Source organism: Halichoerus grypus, chromosome 11 (genome assembly GCF_964656455.1).
Source record: "Halichoerus grypus chromosome 11, mHalGry1.hap1.1, whole genome shotgun sequence".
Lineage (NCBI taxonomy): Eukaryota > Metazoa > Chordata > Mammalia > Carnivora > Phocidae > Halichoerus > Halichoerus grypus.
In genome coordinates this window covers 25,414,390-25,427,681 of record NC_135722.1, presented here as the reverse complement: position 1 = coordinate 25,427,681, position 13,292 = coordinate 25,414,390, and the positions used below count along the sequence as shown (strand labels likewise).

Below are 13,292 nucleotides of genomic sequence, written 5' to 3'. Positions count from 1 at the left end.
GGTATATTGACATTTTTGTTGAGTGAATTAGAAAATGATGGATATTGGACTAAATGGGTGCTGGTGATGATTACATTAGAATTGGAAGTGTCTTGATTTGGGGAAGGAGTTTCAGTGAGGAAGATAAGTTCGGCTTCAGACATTTGAATTTGAGGTATCCGAAAAATGTCAAGCAAGCAGTTGGGATTTGTTTACTTGAAGGTCGACGATCTGGCTCAAAGACAAGAATGTGTAAGAATATATATGTGGTTCTTGTGCTTGGGCGAGTTTCGCCTGGGAGCTGGTGGGGGGTGAGGAAGAAAGGAGGTGAAGTAATTTAGCAAGAGCAGAGCCCTAGAGCTGGTTTTCAGAAGAACGCCGTCATTTGATGGCCAGATAAGGCCTAAAGGGAGCTTACAAAATACCCACACTGGTGGGTAGAAACCACACTGAATTCTCGACAGGTCTACAGGAGCATTTCTGCACGTGTGGAGGGTCAAGTGAGATGAATCAAACAGGTCTGCTGGTAGAGTTTACTCATTTTGTCACATTAAAGTGGGAAGTTGTTTTAATAAAAGAATCGGTAAAATAACGCACAGATCCCTGGAGTCGGTCGTCTCGTAAAACTAGGCTAACACACAACCCTGGACCACTTACCGTGTGCTGCCCCGGACCCATCTGGGAACCCAGGCTTGCCCCAGCACAGTGGTAGGAGCTGGGGGTGCGGACACCTGTACGCTTATTTTGCCCTTCGAAGCCAGGGTATTTTGAGTGATGTGAGGCAAATCGCACCCGGCACCACAGCTGTCCTAAGCAGAGGGTGAATTCCAAAGCCGCGCTGAGGAATTAGGCTGCAGCTCCGCCTCCCGGGCCTCTGACGTCATCACATGGCGACCTGGTTGAGGAAGGTCCCCGCACGCACGTCACGCCGTGCCGTTAGTGCGCTTGCGCGCACGCCCTTTCTAGGGCCTGAGCGGGACGAGCGTCGCGGAGCGAGGCCAACTCTGAGAGCGCGCGGTCAGGCATCCGCTAGGGGCAGCCCGCCGCTTCCTCCTGGCTGCTGGAGTGATTCGGTTCCTCACGTGCTTCAGCTTGTCTGCTGGCTGGGATCCGCTGGGCTCGGGGCGCAGGTACCCAACACGGGATGGCTTGGGTTGGGTGTTGAGGTCGGTGTCCATGGGTCCAGAGGTGACCGGCTCGAGGATGAAGTCTCTGCATCTATGCCGATGCCCGGCCCTCGCCGGCTGCCTTCCCGCATGGGCGCTCCTAGATGACAGATTCCTCTTCCCCGATTGGCGGCCACCCTCGGCGTGCTTCTCGAGCGCTCTCGGGGGATTGCGTGGCTCGATCTCCACCTTCTAGGGATCTCTTGCTAGGGGTCGGGGTGAGGGGGTGGGTGACAACACTTTCGCTTTCCGCGGGGCTTGCCCACAGTTCCTGGTATCGGCGCTGGGCATTAAACTGAGGCGCTGGGCGTTACACCGAGTCCAGATCTTCCCACGCTTTGAACTGTGTGTCTCAGCTCATTCTTTTATGGTCTTTATTCAGCAGTCACATTCAGGACTTTGTTTTATTTGCTAATGCCCCTAGAACGGTGACTGGCACATAGATGCTATTTTGTTAGACCAATAGGTGAGTGAATGAAGAAAAGTCCTCTTTCTCTTCTCTCAGGGCCCTCTTCATCCATTAAGCCTTCCGTGGCAACTCCAGTCCAGAGTAATCTCAGACCTTCATCAGACCACTGGCGGTACTATTATTTTACATTTAATTTTGTCTGTCTTCAGACAGATCGCCCCTTATCTGTCTCACTTGAATATTTTTTCCAAGGAGAATGAAAGCTCCTTGAAGTCAAGGCTTTATCTGGTATTGCTTCTGGGGCTCCCACAGTAACTAAGGCAAAGAGCAGTCCCTAATAATTAGTTATTGATTAGTGTGTCGTCATTTTGAGGCAGCAACTTAACCGACAAGCTGGGCAGATTGGTGAGCTGGAAAGAGCTTACTTAGGCTTTGGAGTCAGGCAGACTTGAGTGTGAATCCTGTCCCTGTCACTTTCCTTCTTTGAGATACTTGAATTCTTTATACTTGCTCCTTTCCTTATGAAAAAGGAGCGATTGATTGTAACATAATGTTTGATGTTAAGATAGAACTGCTAAAATCCACATTTGGATTGGAGGTTAGAAGGATGATTACCACACGGTTAAGGCAGTTAATGAACTTTATGTTTAGAATGCAGCAGGCCCTGGGCTTTCTAGGTAACCTGTTACTCTTACTTTTATGTTGTAGTAATAAAATTGATATTCTTCATGTTTCTTTGGTGTATTTATTGTGGTAATGATGCAATATTGTGTCATATGTAATCACAATGACTTTAAGGTTTATCTGTACAGGCTTCAGTATGGTTTTCCCTCCCTTGAGGAGACAATTAGGACACATTTCATCACAGTAATCATTGATTTCCTTTCCCTGACTCTATTAGTAATGTATATGAATTAAAAAAAAAACACCAAATAACAAAAGAACAAATAAGAACCATCTGCAATCTCACCGTTCAGAAATAATTACATTTTGGTGTTTTCTTCCAGGTTTGTTTTCCCTATATGTTATGTACAAGAAAAGGTATCGTGCTTTGTCCTGAGATGTCTGTTTTCTCATAAGTATCTACATCCATATCCTTAGATAATTTCTGAAAGTTATTTTGAAAAAGTTTTCTTGAAAACTGCTTTGTTATCCTATGAATATGCCATCATATATTTTAATCATTCTATTTTTTGGAACATTGTTTCTAGTTTTGAAAAAAAACCTCCTTGATAGAAGTGTGAATTGCAGCTTCTCTTCTGACTTTCCTGCTGAGGAAACATATTGTTCACCTCGCAAGCCTCAGTTTCCTAATTTTAAAAATGAAACTGACATGTTCCCTAGGGAGCAGTTAACCCAGGAGGGTTAAGTAAAATGATAACTTACAAATGTGCCTGGCACAACCCCTGGCCCCACAGGAGGTGGCCAGCTAATGTTCCTCACGCAGAATCTGGTGTTCACGTCCAGTTGTGTTTCCTTTCTCTCTCTTTCAGTGGTAATCTTTCACCATGCATCGGAAGAAAGTAGATAACCGAATCCGGATTCTCATTGAAAATGGAGTCACTGAACGGCAAAGGTCTTTGTTTGTTGTAGTTGGAGACCGAGGAAAGGATCAGGTAAGATGTAGTCAACATTTCCTGACTGACTTTGTATCTTATCCCACAGAGTCAGCTTGTTACTGGCCCTCGGAGGTTTCAGCACATAGTAGCATTAAGGTCCCTTTGACTGGTTTTCTTTGAGTAAGATGCCTAGTGAGAACCTCGGCGGGGACTAAGCATGAGGTTAAGTGTGTGTGACCAGGCTTCTAGCCCCTGCCTAGGTGCTGCTGGCCTTGTGACCTGGGGCACTTCCCTGTCCTGGCCCTCGATTTACTTTCTGGATCTGTCAAGTGAGGTCTTGGGCCTGGCAGTCTCTGAGGTCTCTTTGGGCCCTGAGATTCTGTGACTTCTTCCTTTGGCAGGTGGTCATACTCCATCACATGTTGTCCAAAGCAACCGTGAAGGCTCGGCCTTCAGTGCTGTGGTGTTACAAGAAAGAGCTGGGGTTTAGCAGGTAAGTTTGGCCCTTTGAGTGTCCTGTACCACTTACAATTCCTGCTCCTTAATTCAGTGCCAGGCAGTGATTCCCTGACCTAGTTTTTCAGGGATCATTAGGGAGGTGCTACGTATGAGGACACTTTCGAAGAGAGAAAACGATAGCGCTGATGTCCTTTCTTCGTTCCTGACAATGAGTTTCAAATCCATTCCATGCTCTGTAGAAGTGCCCAGCCCAATTCCTTGCTTTCTGCCTGTGATTTTCTTTTTACTTTTCTAAGCTGATCAAACCTGTCTAATGCAAGTTCTTTCAGTTGTCTTTTCCCATCTCAAATTTACTCTGTATTTTCAGTCTCTTTTTTGCCTTTTGTTTCTGAGGAGGATGTGCCTCATCCCATGTCCACCGCAGACCCCTTAGTCTACTCTGGATCTCTTCTCTCACTTCTTTCAGGACCTGCATCCTCTTTCCTCTCCCAGCCACTCCATACCCCTTTGAAACTTGCTGCTTTTTCTTGTAAACGTGCTCAGCTCTCCAGTCTCAAAAAAAAACACAAAAAAACAAAAAAATGATTAGCTACCTACTCAGTTTTATCTCTCAGGCTTGCATTTTCTCTCACATTTATTGTGGTGAAACAGAAGCCTGGTGCACTTCTAGCCACGCCCTTTTGCTAGCTGGCTTCTGCTTCGATCATTGTAACCAGACTGTGCTCTGGGAAGTCATCGACAGCCAGACACTTCACGCAGCAGCTTTTCTCCCTCTTTCTCCTTCCTCTCAGAGCTCTTTCTCCACTGGTTCACTGTTGTGTTTCACAGTTGGCTCTCCTCTTATTTTTTGAAGCTGCGGTAGTCAGGACGTCTAGTTGTAAATAGCAGCCCTCCAGCACAAACACACTTAGGCCCAAAGGGGGTTTCTTGACGTCTCTGAGGTATGTGCGGGGACGAGATTTCAGCCCTGCCTCGGCTGCTGTAGAGCCAGAGCACTGACGCTCCCGGTTCTTGCTCACTCTCAGCTCTGCTTATCCGCTCTGTTCTTTCCCGCTACAGCTCTGCTTTCTGTGTTCTTTTGTCACCACGGCAGAAATAGCTGTTGAGTGTTGAGGTCCAGCAATGTCGGACATCAGTCTTTCTCCCCGAGTTCCTGTGGAGCGGTGCCCACCCCTGGGCCTGAGGAGGTGGGGTCAGTCCATCTAGTGGAAACCTGGTAGTTCCACCCATAATTCTGTGTATGGAGGAGTTTGGAGTGCTGAGGCCTGTTCCTCGGCAGGTAACCTACTTTGTGGTGCCATCAGAAACGCACTCCTTTGTTGGCTTCTATGATCCTTTCTTGGGCTGCCTTCCTGAGCAGTGCTCTTTTTCTTGATCTTATCTCCTACCGTCCGCCCAGCTCGAGTGTGCATTTCTGTCCTTGAGCCGCTCCTCTCTCCTTTATTCCCAAATGTGTTTGTCTCTGGCATTGACTCTGAAATGGAATCTCCAGCCCTGGCTGCTTTGTGCCATGGACACTCCCGGCTTTGGCCCTGCTGCCACCTCTGCCCGGGATGCCACCTCCGCCTCTCTGGCACCCTCTTCTGAAACGTCCCCCACTTTTTGGGGCCTGCCTCCTTCCCCAAACTTACCCCAAACCCTGTAGTCACACCTTGGGGCGCCTCCACCCTCTTCGCTGCCTGTCAGTCTTCCAGTGCTGCTCACCCTCCGTTCTCCCTCCTCAGGAAGACGCTCATTTGCACCCTGGTCTTGTTTTACTTCCAGGCAGTAAGTTCATTTAGTTAGGAGGCCTCGCCTGCTTATCTTTATATTTTCGTATTTTCAAATGATCTGACATGTTTGTAGTAGGTGCTCAGATAATATTTGTTGAGTTGAATGCATCGTTTAACGGGCTCTAAGAGTCTTTTAATTGTACTTAGTTCCAAAGGCTAAATTTGATTAGTTAGCATCCTTTGGTCTTCAAGAGACTTGATTCTGCCTAAAAGAAACTAGTTTTGAGTAAATTGTCTTGGTTTTTTAAAAAAATAATATAAATGCATTCTTGTAAGAAATATGGAAAATACAGACAAATCACAAAGGTGAAAATAAAAGCACTCATAATCTCAGTACATAGGCATTGTTAGCATTTGGTTGTCTGTCACTGTGTCGTAAATCATAATAGGTATTTTGTTGTATATATTCTTTTATATTAGGGCAGGTAAGCATTTTTAATACAGATTGAGAATAAGGCCTGTTGCCTGTCAGCAGAATGGTAACTTTCTGGGACTTGTGAGTGTCACTGCCGTGCAGTTGGTGAATGTCAGATGGGTGCAGAATTAGGCAGTTCACAGTGTCTGGGCAGATTTGCCTTTCCAACTTAACCCCTCGACTTCACTTGTAAGAATCTCCTATGTGCCTCTTGTAGCTCTCCCAGCCCTGTCTTGAGGTGACAGAGCACCAGATTAGCTGATGCTTGTAAGTCATGGGCTAAGGCACGAGCCCATGCCCAGTGACAGTCACCTTGCCCAACTGCCTCTTTCACAGATGAAGAAATACGGGCCCAGAGGGAGGGCCTTTGTTCTAGCTGTTCAGTTAGAGGACTGTGGTAACATTTCGATCAGCTAGAATCCTCAGTTCTGGAGCTTTCCTGTTTTTCTCTCTGTAGAGGAAAGCGTTAAATGACAGTTGGATAGTCAGGGTTTTTAAGACAAAAGAAAAGTTCCAGATTCCTGAGAGTTATCCAGATCCCATTCCAACCCTTATAGCCTCTGTCAGTATTGTCTTAAGTAAGAGCTGTCCTTGAGGACTTGATCCCACAGTCTGGGGAAGGAAGTAGATGAATGCATTTATGAAAAATGAATAAACTACCTGTGGTCACCCTGCCTCTCCCAGGTCTTCTGGGAAATGGTACCGTGTAGTGGAAGCATGTGCTTGAGGCTAAGGTAATGAGGTCACCAAGGCTGGTTTCAAACTCCGGTCTGGCCAGATAGGAGCTTTTAGGTCCTTCCATTACCCTTCTTTTGAAGGCAAGTATTTGCAGAAGGTGCCAGGGCAGCTTAGCAGGGTCCCCACACAGATTTACCCCTGGCTCCCTCCGAAGCCCATCCTCAGCCTCTCTACTCTTTCCTTCACCTTTAAAGGGAGGGGTTAGCCCTACAGTTGCCAAGTTCCCTTCTAGCTCTGAAGGTCTGGGTGGGTGATCATTGGCCTGTCCCCTGCTCCCACCCTTTTAGCCTCTCTGGTTAACTGGCTCTCCTGGGGTGTGTGTGTTCGGGGTGATTGCAGTCACCGGAAGAAAAGAATGCGACAGCTCCAGAAAAAAATAAAGAATGGGACATTGAACATAAAGCAAGATGACCCCTTCGAACTGTTCGTGGCGGCCACAAACATTCGGTACTGCTACTACAATGAGACCCACAAGATCCTGGGCAACACTTTCGGCATGTGCGTCCTCCAGGTGGGTGGCTTCCTCCAGCCTGTGCCTGGAGTCCGAGCGCGGAGGGCTCCCCTCAAGAACAGGCGGACTGTGAGGAGAAAGATTCACCTGTACCGCCTCCCCCGAGCATTGTCAGCAGAACACTTGGCCACTCTCCAAAGCAAACTTGATACCTCACCCCATATAAAAATAAACTTTTCCACTCAGAGCAGCACTTATCTAGAGATAGCAGAGCTGACACAGATGCTCCGTCACAGCTGCTTCTAACCAGCTGAAGCTGAGAAAGTGCTGTGAACTTCAAGTGACCCCATGTCCCCAGATCCTTAGGAGAACTAGCTGGAGACTTCGGTGAGCAGTGAGCGGTGGGACCTGTGCACTCGGGCGTTCTCCCCAGAGAGCTTGATGGGCATAACCGCCACCAACACCCTCAGTCCCTGTCGTTCTTAAAATCCCCTCACTTTTCCCCCCACAGAGAATTACCTGGTGCCTTTTTTCACAGGTAATATTCTCTTGCTAGTCAAGTTAATAGACTAAATTTCACGTTTTTCTTTGTTTTGAGCTCTGGCGGTCTGTTTTATCCTTTGATTCCTTGACACTTGTGACCCCCGCATGCCCCAAAAAAGAACACATTTAAGCTCAAATCCCCAATTTTGGTATGTGTTTATTATATGCCTGTACTACCGTGATTACATACGTTATAAAACGTACCTTACAAAATGTAAATTAAGAAATGAGGGGGAAAAATCATGAATTGGGAGTTATTTTTTTTTCTTTCTACGTTCCAGTGGGTTGTTCCTTACTGCTGGCTTGCATCCCACCTTGGAGACAAGAAGAGAGCATTTTGCCTCTTCTCAAGCCGCCACTGAGCGGTAGGGAGTGTTCTTAGGCCGCCGCTGTTACAGGTTGCCGGGAAGAAGGCTCCCTTGGGCAGTGGCTCCCCCATGTGGTGCAGTTGAGTTTTGTCAGACAGGTTCTATCTGTAAACATGTCAGAAAATGAACATGAGGGATTTGTGAAATGCAAGTGGGAATCAGTTTCTTCCCAAATAGGATTTTGTCTGAGATTATTAGACACACACGATATACAAAACCAGGTAGCCCTATTCTCCAGGGCTGGGCTCGCTTCTCTGCCCATCAGGAAGGGGTGTGTGTATGTGTGTCCGTACTGGTGAGTTGGATGGGGGCTCTGGTGTTGGGCTTGTGTTCTGAAGCCCTTCTTTTATCACCTGGCCCTTGGTTGAGCTTCCCTGGGGGTGCTCTCTGCATGACTAGCCCTTTCCAAGGTCTCCTTCTTCCAGGATTTTGAAGCTTTAACTCCAAATTTGCTGGCCAGAACTGTGGAAACAGTGGAAGGTGGTGGGCTGGTGGTCATCCTCCTACGGACCATGAATTCACTGAAGCAGTTGTACACGATGACCATGGTAGGTGTATCGCTTTTAACTGAACTCTGGCGGTTCAGATCAAGCTGTGTTTTTGCTGTTGGCCACGTTCTTCTAAGAATTCCTGTTGAGTAGTTCCAGTGAGTGGTCAGCACAAGCTCTGGGCCGGGAGCTTTTGGACTGTAAGTAATGAGGAGGTCACTGTGGAGAAACGTCAGTGGCCCTGACTGGGTCTGGGCATCTCTGAATTTCACATTTGCTTTCAGGTATTTGCGAATTCTACACTGGTGAGTTTCAGGTATGATGCAGCTATTACGTAGTGTCATTTCTGGAATGGTATTCTGCAGAGAGCCAAGCCACTGCCTCCTTTGTCTATTGCAAAAAAGGGACCATGCACAGATGCCCTCACCAGTCCTCATCCTGGTGGATGATGAAGGAACATTTGCCAGTTCCACTCCCAGTTTGGCAAGAGCTTCGACTCTGGGAGGGGTATTTTCCATCCAAAGCCGAGAACATGGTTAGGAGTGGGAATATGTCCCAGTGGATGCAGAGCTGCTCTCTGACCCCATCAGTATTGCCACGTGGATGTTCTTAGATATGCCCATGGCCCTGCTTGGGAATGGCGTTAGGATTGGCCTCGGGGTTTCACGAGCTGCGTTTATACGGTGACCTGGACTTTCCTCAAACCTTAGCTGCTTCCCATCACCACTACTCTTCCCATCACCTGCCACTGTGGCCCCTCTGGCTTCCTCAGGCGTCCTCAGACATGCCCACTACACTTTCACCTGAAGGTCTGTGCACTTGCTGTGGCCTCTGGGATATCTGGTGCTCTTCCTCACTGCATTCAAGTCCTTGCTAAACACCACCTCGTCAGTGTGGTCTTTCCTCACACCCTGTTTGGAATGTGTGACCTGCTTTATTTTTGTTCAGGGCATTTGCCAAATACCGGAGGTTACATATATATTTGTTTATTGTCTGACTTCCTGTGTTAGTCTCTAAACTTTGTGAGATGAGACTTTGTTTTCCTCACTGGTGCACTCCAGATCCTGGAAGAGTGCCTGGCGTTTAGTAAGCACTGATTAAATGCTTGTGAATGAATGAATGACCCTTGTGCCCACGTCAGTTTGTTTGTCCTTCTTCCCCCTTTCATATGGCTGTCCGCTTCTCACCTCAGAGGGCCTTCCCTCTGTACCACATGGAAGTAACTGCCGCCCTGCCATTCGCTATCACTGCACCCTGTTTTTCATTTGTTGTATTTGCCAGAATTTAACTCATTTGTTTCCCTCCAACCATTAGACCATAGGCTCCATGAGAACAGAGGTCATGCTTCATTAAATACCCGTGTATACCCAGCATGTCTGGCACACGGTTGATACGTACGTTTTATTGAATGAAGACATTTTATGATGCTGGCTAAAATGTGGGAAGATGTCCAAGTTGAGATGAGGGGAAGTTTGTTGTAATGAAAAACACTACATTGAGTATTTGATGATCCCAGTTCCAGCAAAGAGCAGTTGGGGCCGTTTAGCACAGCAGGTGCTGCAGGAGTGAATTTCCATCAGTAGCTCTGGCACCTCCTTTATCCCAGGGTTGCTTATTAGAACGTCTTCACATTTAGACCCAGAGCCTCATCCTTACTTTGGGATGTCTTTGTTCACAGATGTTGTTTCTTTTAGGACGTGCATTCAAGATACAGGACTGAGGCCCATCAGGATGTGGTGGGAAGATTTAATGAGAGGTAGGTCTGAGGCACATTTCTCAGGCCCTTAATTGTGGGGAGCCATGGCGGGAAGCATATTTTTGTCTTGGACCCAGTGGAGAGCTGTGCTTTTGTCTGAGGGCAGGTAGCACAGGGGTCCAGAGTGGTGAGATCCTGACAGCAGTGCTGGTTGGAAAGCCAACTGGAAGCAGTGAAAGTGAGTGGGGAGCTGGGGCTTGAACCAAGTCCTCCTCCTCTCTGGCTTTTAGCTTACTCTTTTGTCAGAGGAGTAATTTGTCTGGGTCACCGTTTCCCAAAATGTGTTTCACAGAACACTAGTATTTTAAGAGGGACTTTATGTCAAAAGGATTTCTGGCCAGTTGTGTCTGGGAAATGCTGATACGGTTTATCCTGTGTGAAGATTCATTTTAGCGTGTCATAGCCTCTCAAAAGTCTTGCAGCAGCAGGGACCTATTTAACTGATCGTTTCCCAGATTTATTTGACCACAGAGCCCTTTTTTAGGGAACACCAGTTAGCAGCCTGTGAAACTCCATGTGAAGCTGTGGCCTGGATCAGTGGTCCTCATCTAGAGCAGTCTTGCTCACTGGGGACATTTGCCAGTCTCTGGAAACATTTTGAGTGTCATGACTTGGGGGAGAGCATTGGAGGGGCGGGAGACGCTACCGGCATCTAGTGAGTAGAAGCCAGGGATGCTGCTGAACAGCCTAAAGTGAACAGAACAGCTCCACAACAAAGAATCTGAAATGTTGCTAGTGCTGAGGTTTAGAAGTCCTGGCCTCAAAGCTTGGGGCCTTTCCAGTTTTCATCCTCTCTGGTGCTTTCACTCAGTAGATGGAGTGGGTCAGGAGGTGGCCACGTGCTGCTGGATAGAACAGAAGGAAGCCTGTGCTAGTAGCCCATGAGGCTCTCTTCTTGCGCTGTGGGAGGAGTTTGAATTCTCCAGCCAAAACATGTTTTCCTACACATAGGAGTGTCTGTGTTAATTTCTTAAGGGAGCTTTTGTCTCTTCCTTGTCTTTATTTTTTCTTCCTTGTGGCCGAAGGTAAATTCATTCGTGTATGGGTTTGTTTCCCTGTGTGACTGGTGATCATTTGTGGGGGGGGTTTGGAGTTCCCCACTGAAGGATGGCCTGAGACAGCTCAGTCCTCAAGGGGTGAGCCTAAGAGGGTGTGGGAAGGGCTGTGTGACGCAGGGAACAGTGATGGTTGTGCACAGTAGGAGTGCTTGTAACCTGTCTCTTAAGATAGTTCTGGGTGTTCTTGTTTGCTGTATAAAGCACGTTCAGGGGGCACCTGGGTGGCTCAGTCGGTTAAGCGTTTGCCTTCAGCTCAGGTCATGATCCCGCAGTCCTGGGATGGAGCCCCGCATCAGACTCCCTGGTATTCCCTCTCCCTCTGCCCCCTCCACTGCTTGTTCTCTTTCTCTAACTCATTCTCTCTCAAATGAATAAATAAAATCTTAAAAAAACAAAACACGTTCAGGTGCCTTGTAGAGGAGGCTCAGAATCCTCTTGCACTGCCCTCCAGCTGGGTTTTGGCTTTCCCTAGCATTCTTAGAGACGTGGGGGCCAAATGATTTTCCTGAAGAAAAGCCACACCTTTGTTGTGTAGACATTGCCTTGCTTCCCCCTCAACACCTCATGACCATTTTGTTCCTCAGATTTATTCTCTCTCTGGCCTCTTGTAAGAAATGTCTCGTCATCGATGACCAGCTCAGCATCCTGCCCATCTCCTCGCATGCTGCCAGTATCGAGGCCCTACCTCCCCAGACCCCGGTGAGTCAGCCAGCAGTCCAGGAATCGGGGCGAGGCCGTGTTTTCTGTGAGGACCCTTCCGTGGCAGTGGCAAACCTTCTCCTCTCCTCTCTGGTAGGATGAGAGTCTTGGTCCTTCTGACCTGGAGCTGAAGGAGTTAAAGGAGAGCTTGCAGGACACCCAGCCTGTGGGCGTGTTGGTGGATTGCTGCAAGACCCTAGACCAGGTGAGTGTGGCATTCCGAACTTCCCCGCCCCAGGATAGACAGTGCAGAGGGGAAATAGAACGTGCAGAAAGCAACGGAAGCCAAGTCAGGACAAGTCAGGACAAGTCAGGACTTGGATCCTCCTGGGGAAGGGACCTTTTCTCTTGCTTGAACTCATGCAGCAACACCAGGGCTAGTCTCCGTCATCTGCGTTCATAACAAGTCCAGGGATTACCTCTCCCTCCACCCTAGGTCGTCTGTTCTGGGAGTAGAGGGTCTGGGGGGCGATGGGGGAGAGGGATTGAATTTAAAGAGGACCCCCCCCCAGCGTTTTTTTCCAAGAGAGGGTGATATATCTGTATTCTTCTTCATTTTAGTTAAGTTTTAAGGACATAAAGGTTTTTTCTTCAGCTTTGCGTAAAAGTGAGAGGAGAGCCTAAGGCCACTTGTACCCTGGTTCCAGAGTGAGGCCTGATAGGGCCCTCTGTGATGGTGTGGACCTGATCTTTAGGTACAGATAGTGGGCTGGGAGGGAGCTTCCAGAATGCATTTCTGTGCTCACCGAGGTGGCCAGGGCTGGTAAACTCAGCTTCTCTGGTGGTTCCTGGGCTTAGTAGGAGCTGACTGGGCAGTGCCCAGAGGCCTTCAGGCTGTCAGGTGTGTTCAGGGTTCTGGTCCAGCCTGAGCCAGAGGAGCAGTCCAGGCCTCTTGGCACTGGGCTCTGCCCTCATGATGGAAAACAGCTGTAGTGACACCTCCCACTTGGGGCGGAGGCCCAGCAGGCTGATTTCCGTGCTCATTCTAGAAATAGAATTGTCGGCCACATAGCTCTCTATGCAGCCCAGGCTGCAGGCTCTAGGCTGCTTTGAGCCACTTCCTGGTCCCCTTTGTCAGAAAGAGGAAATGAGCGAGAGGATGGAGAAAGGGCAGAAGAGGGAGAAGCTGTAAAAACAGTAGTAGTGCTGTAAGAAAATACATAGAAAAAAAAATCACTAAGTAGGAAAGAATGTGCGTTAAAAATGGAAAATGGTGTTTCTACTTGGCAGTCCCACTCTGCAGAGACAACTGCCTTTGACAGTTTATTGTGTGTTCTTCTGGAACTTTTTCTGTGCATGGAAATGGAGATTTTAAAAACATGTGAAGGGATTACACTGTACAGTGTAAGTGGTCCTCTAGTAGGCATTTGGGTCGACTCCAGCTTTTTTCCTATCATAAACAATGCTGTTAGGACCTTCTTACAGATACGCG

The 13,292-nt window shown here is 47.9% G+C and overlaps 1 protein-coding gene across 2 annotated transcripts in view; it reads left to right on the top strand.

Moving 5' to 3' along the window:
- Positions 1 to 929: 929 nt before the first annotated feature.
- Positions 930 to 13,292, top strand: part of NAT10 (N-acetyltransferase 10) — a 37,042-nt gene continuing 24,679 nt past the window's right edge. The window contains exons 1-8 of one of the 2 annotated variants that reach the window (XM_036107077.2): positions 930 to 1,109; positions 3,048 to 3,170; positions 3,515 to 3,606; positions 6,837 to 7,008; positions 8,285 to 8,407; positions 10,042 to 10,103; positions 11,746 to 11,860; positions 11,958 to 12,065. In XM_036107077.2, the coding sequence (XP_035962970.1) occupies positions 3,063 to 3,170; positions 3,515 to 3,606; positions 6,837 to 7,008; positions 8,285 to 8,407; positions 10,042 to 10,103; positions 11,746 to 11,860; positions 11,958 to 12,065 (780 nt within the window). In that variant the 5' untranslated portion in view covers positions 930 to 1,109; positions 3,048 to 3,062. Of the gene's footprint in view, positions 1,110 to 1,395; positions 1,612 to 3,047; positions 3,171 to 3,514; positions 3,607 to 6,836; positions 7,009 to 8,284; positions 8,408 to 10,041; positions 10,104 to 11,745; positions 11,861 to 11,957; positions 12,066 to 13,292 lie in introns of those variants that run through there. The other variant, XM_036107079.2, reaches the window with a different exon arrangement.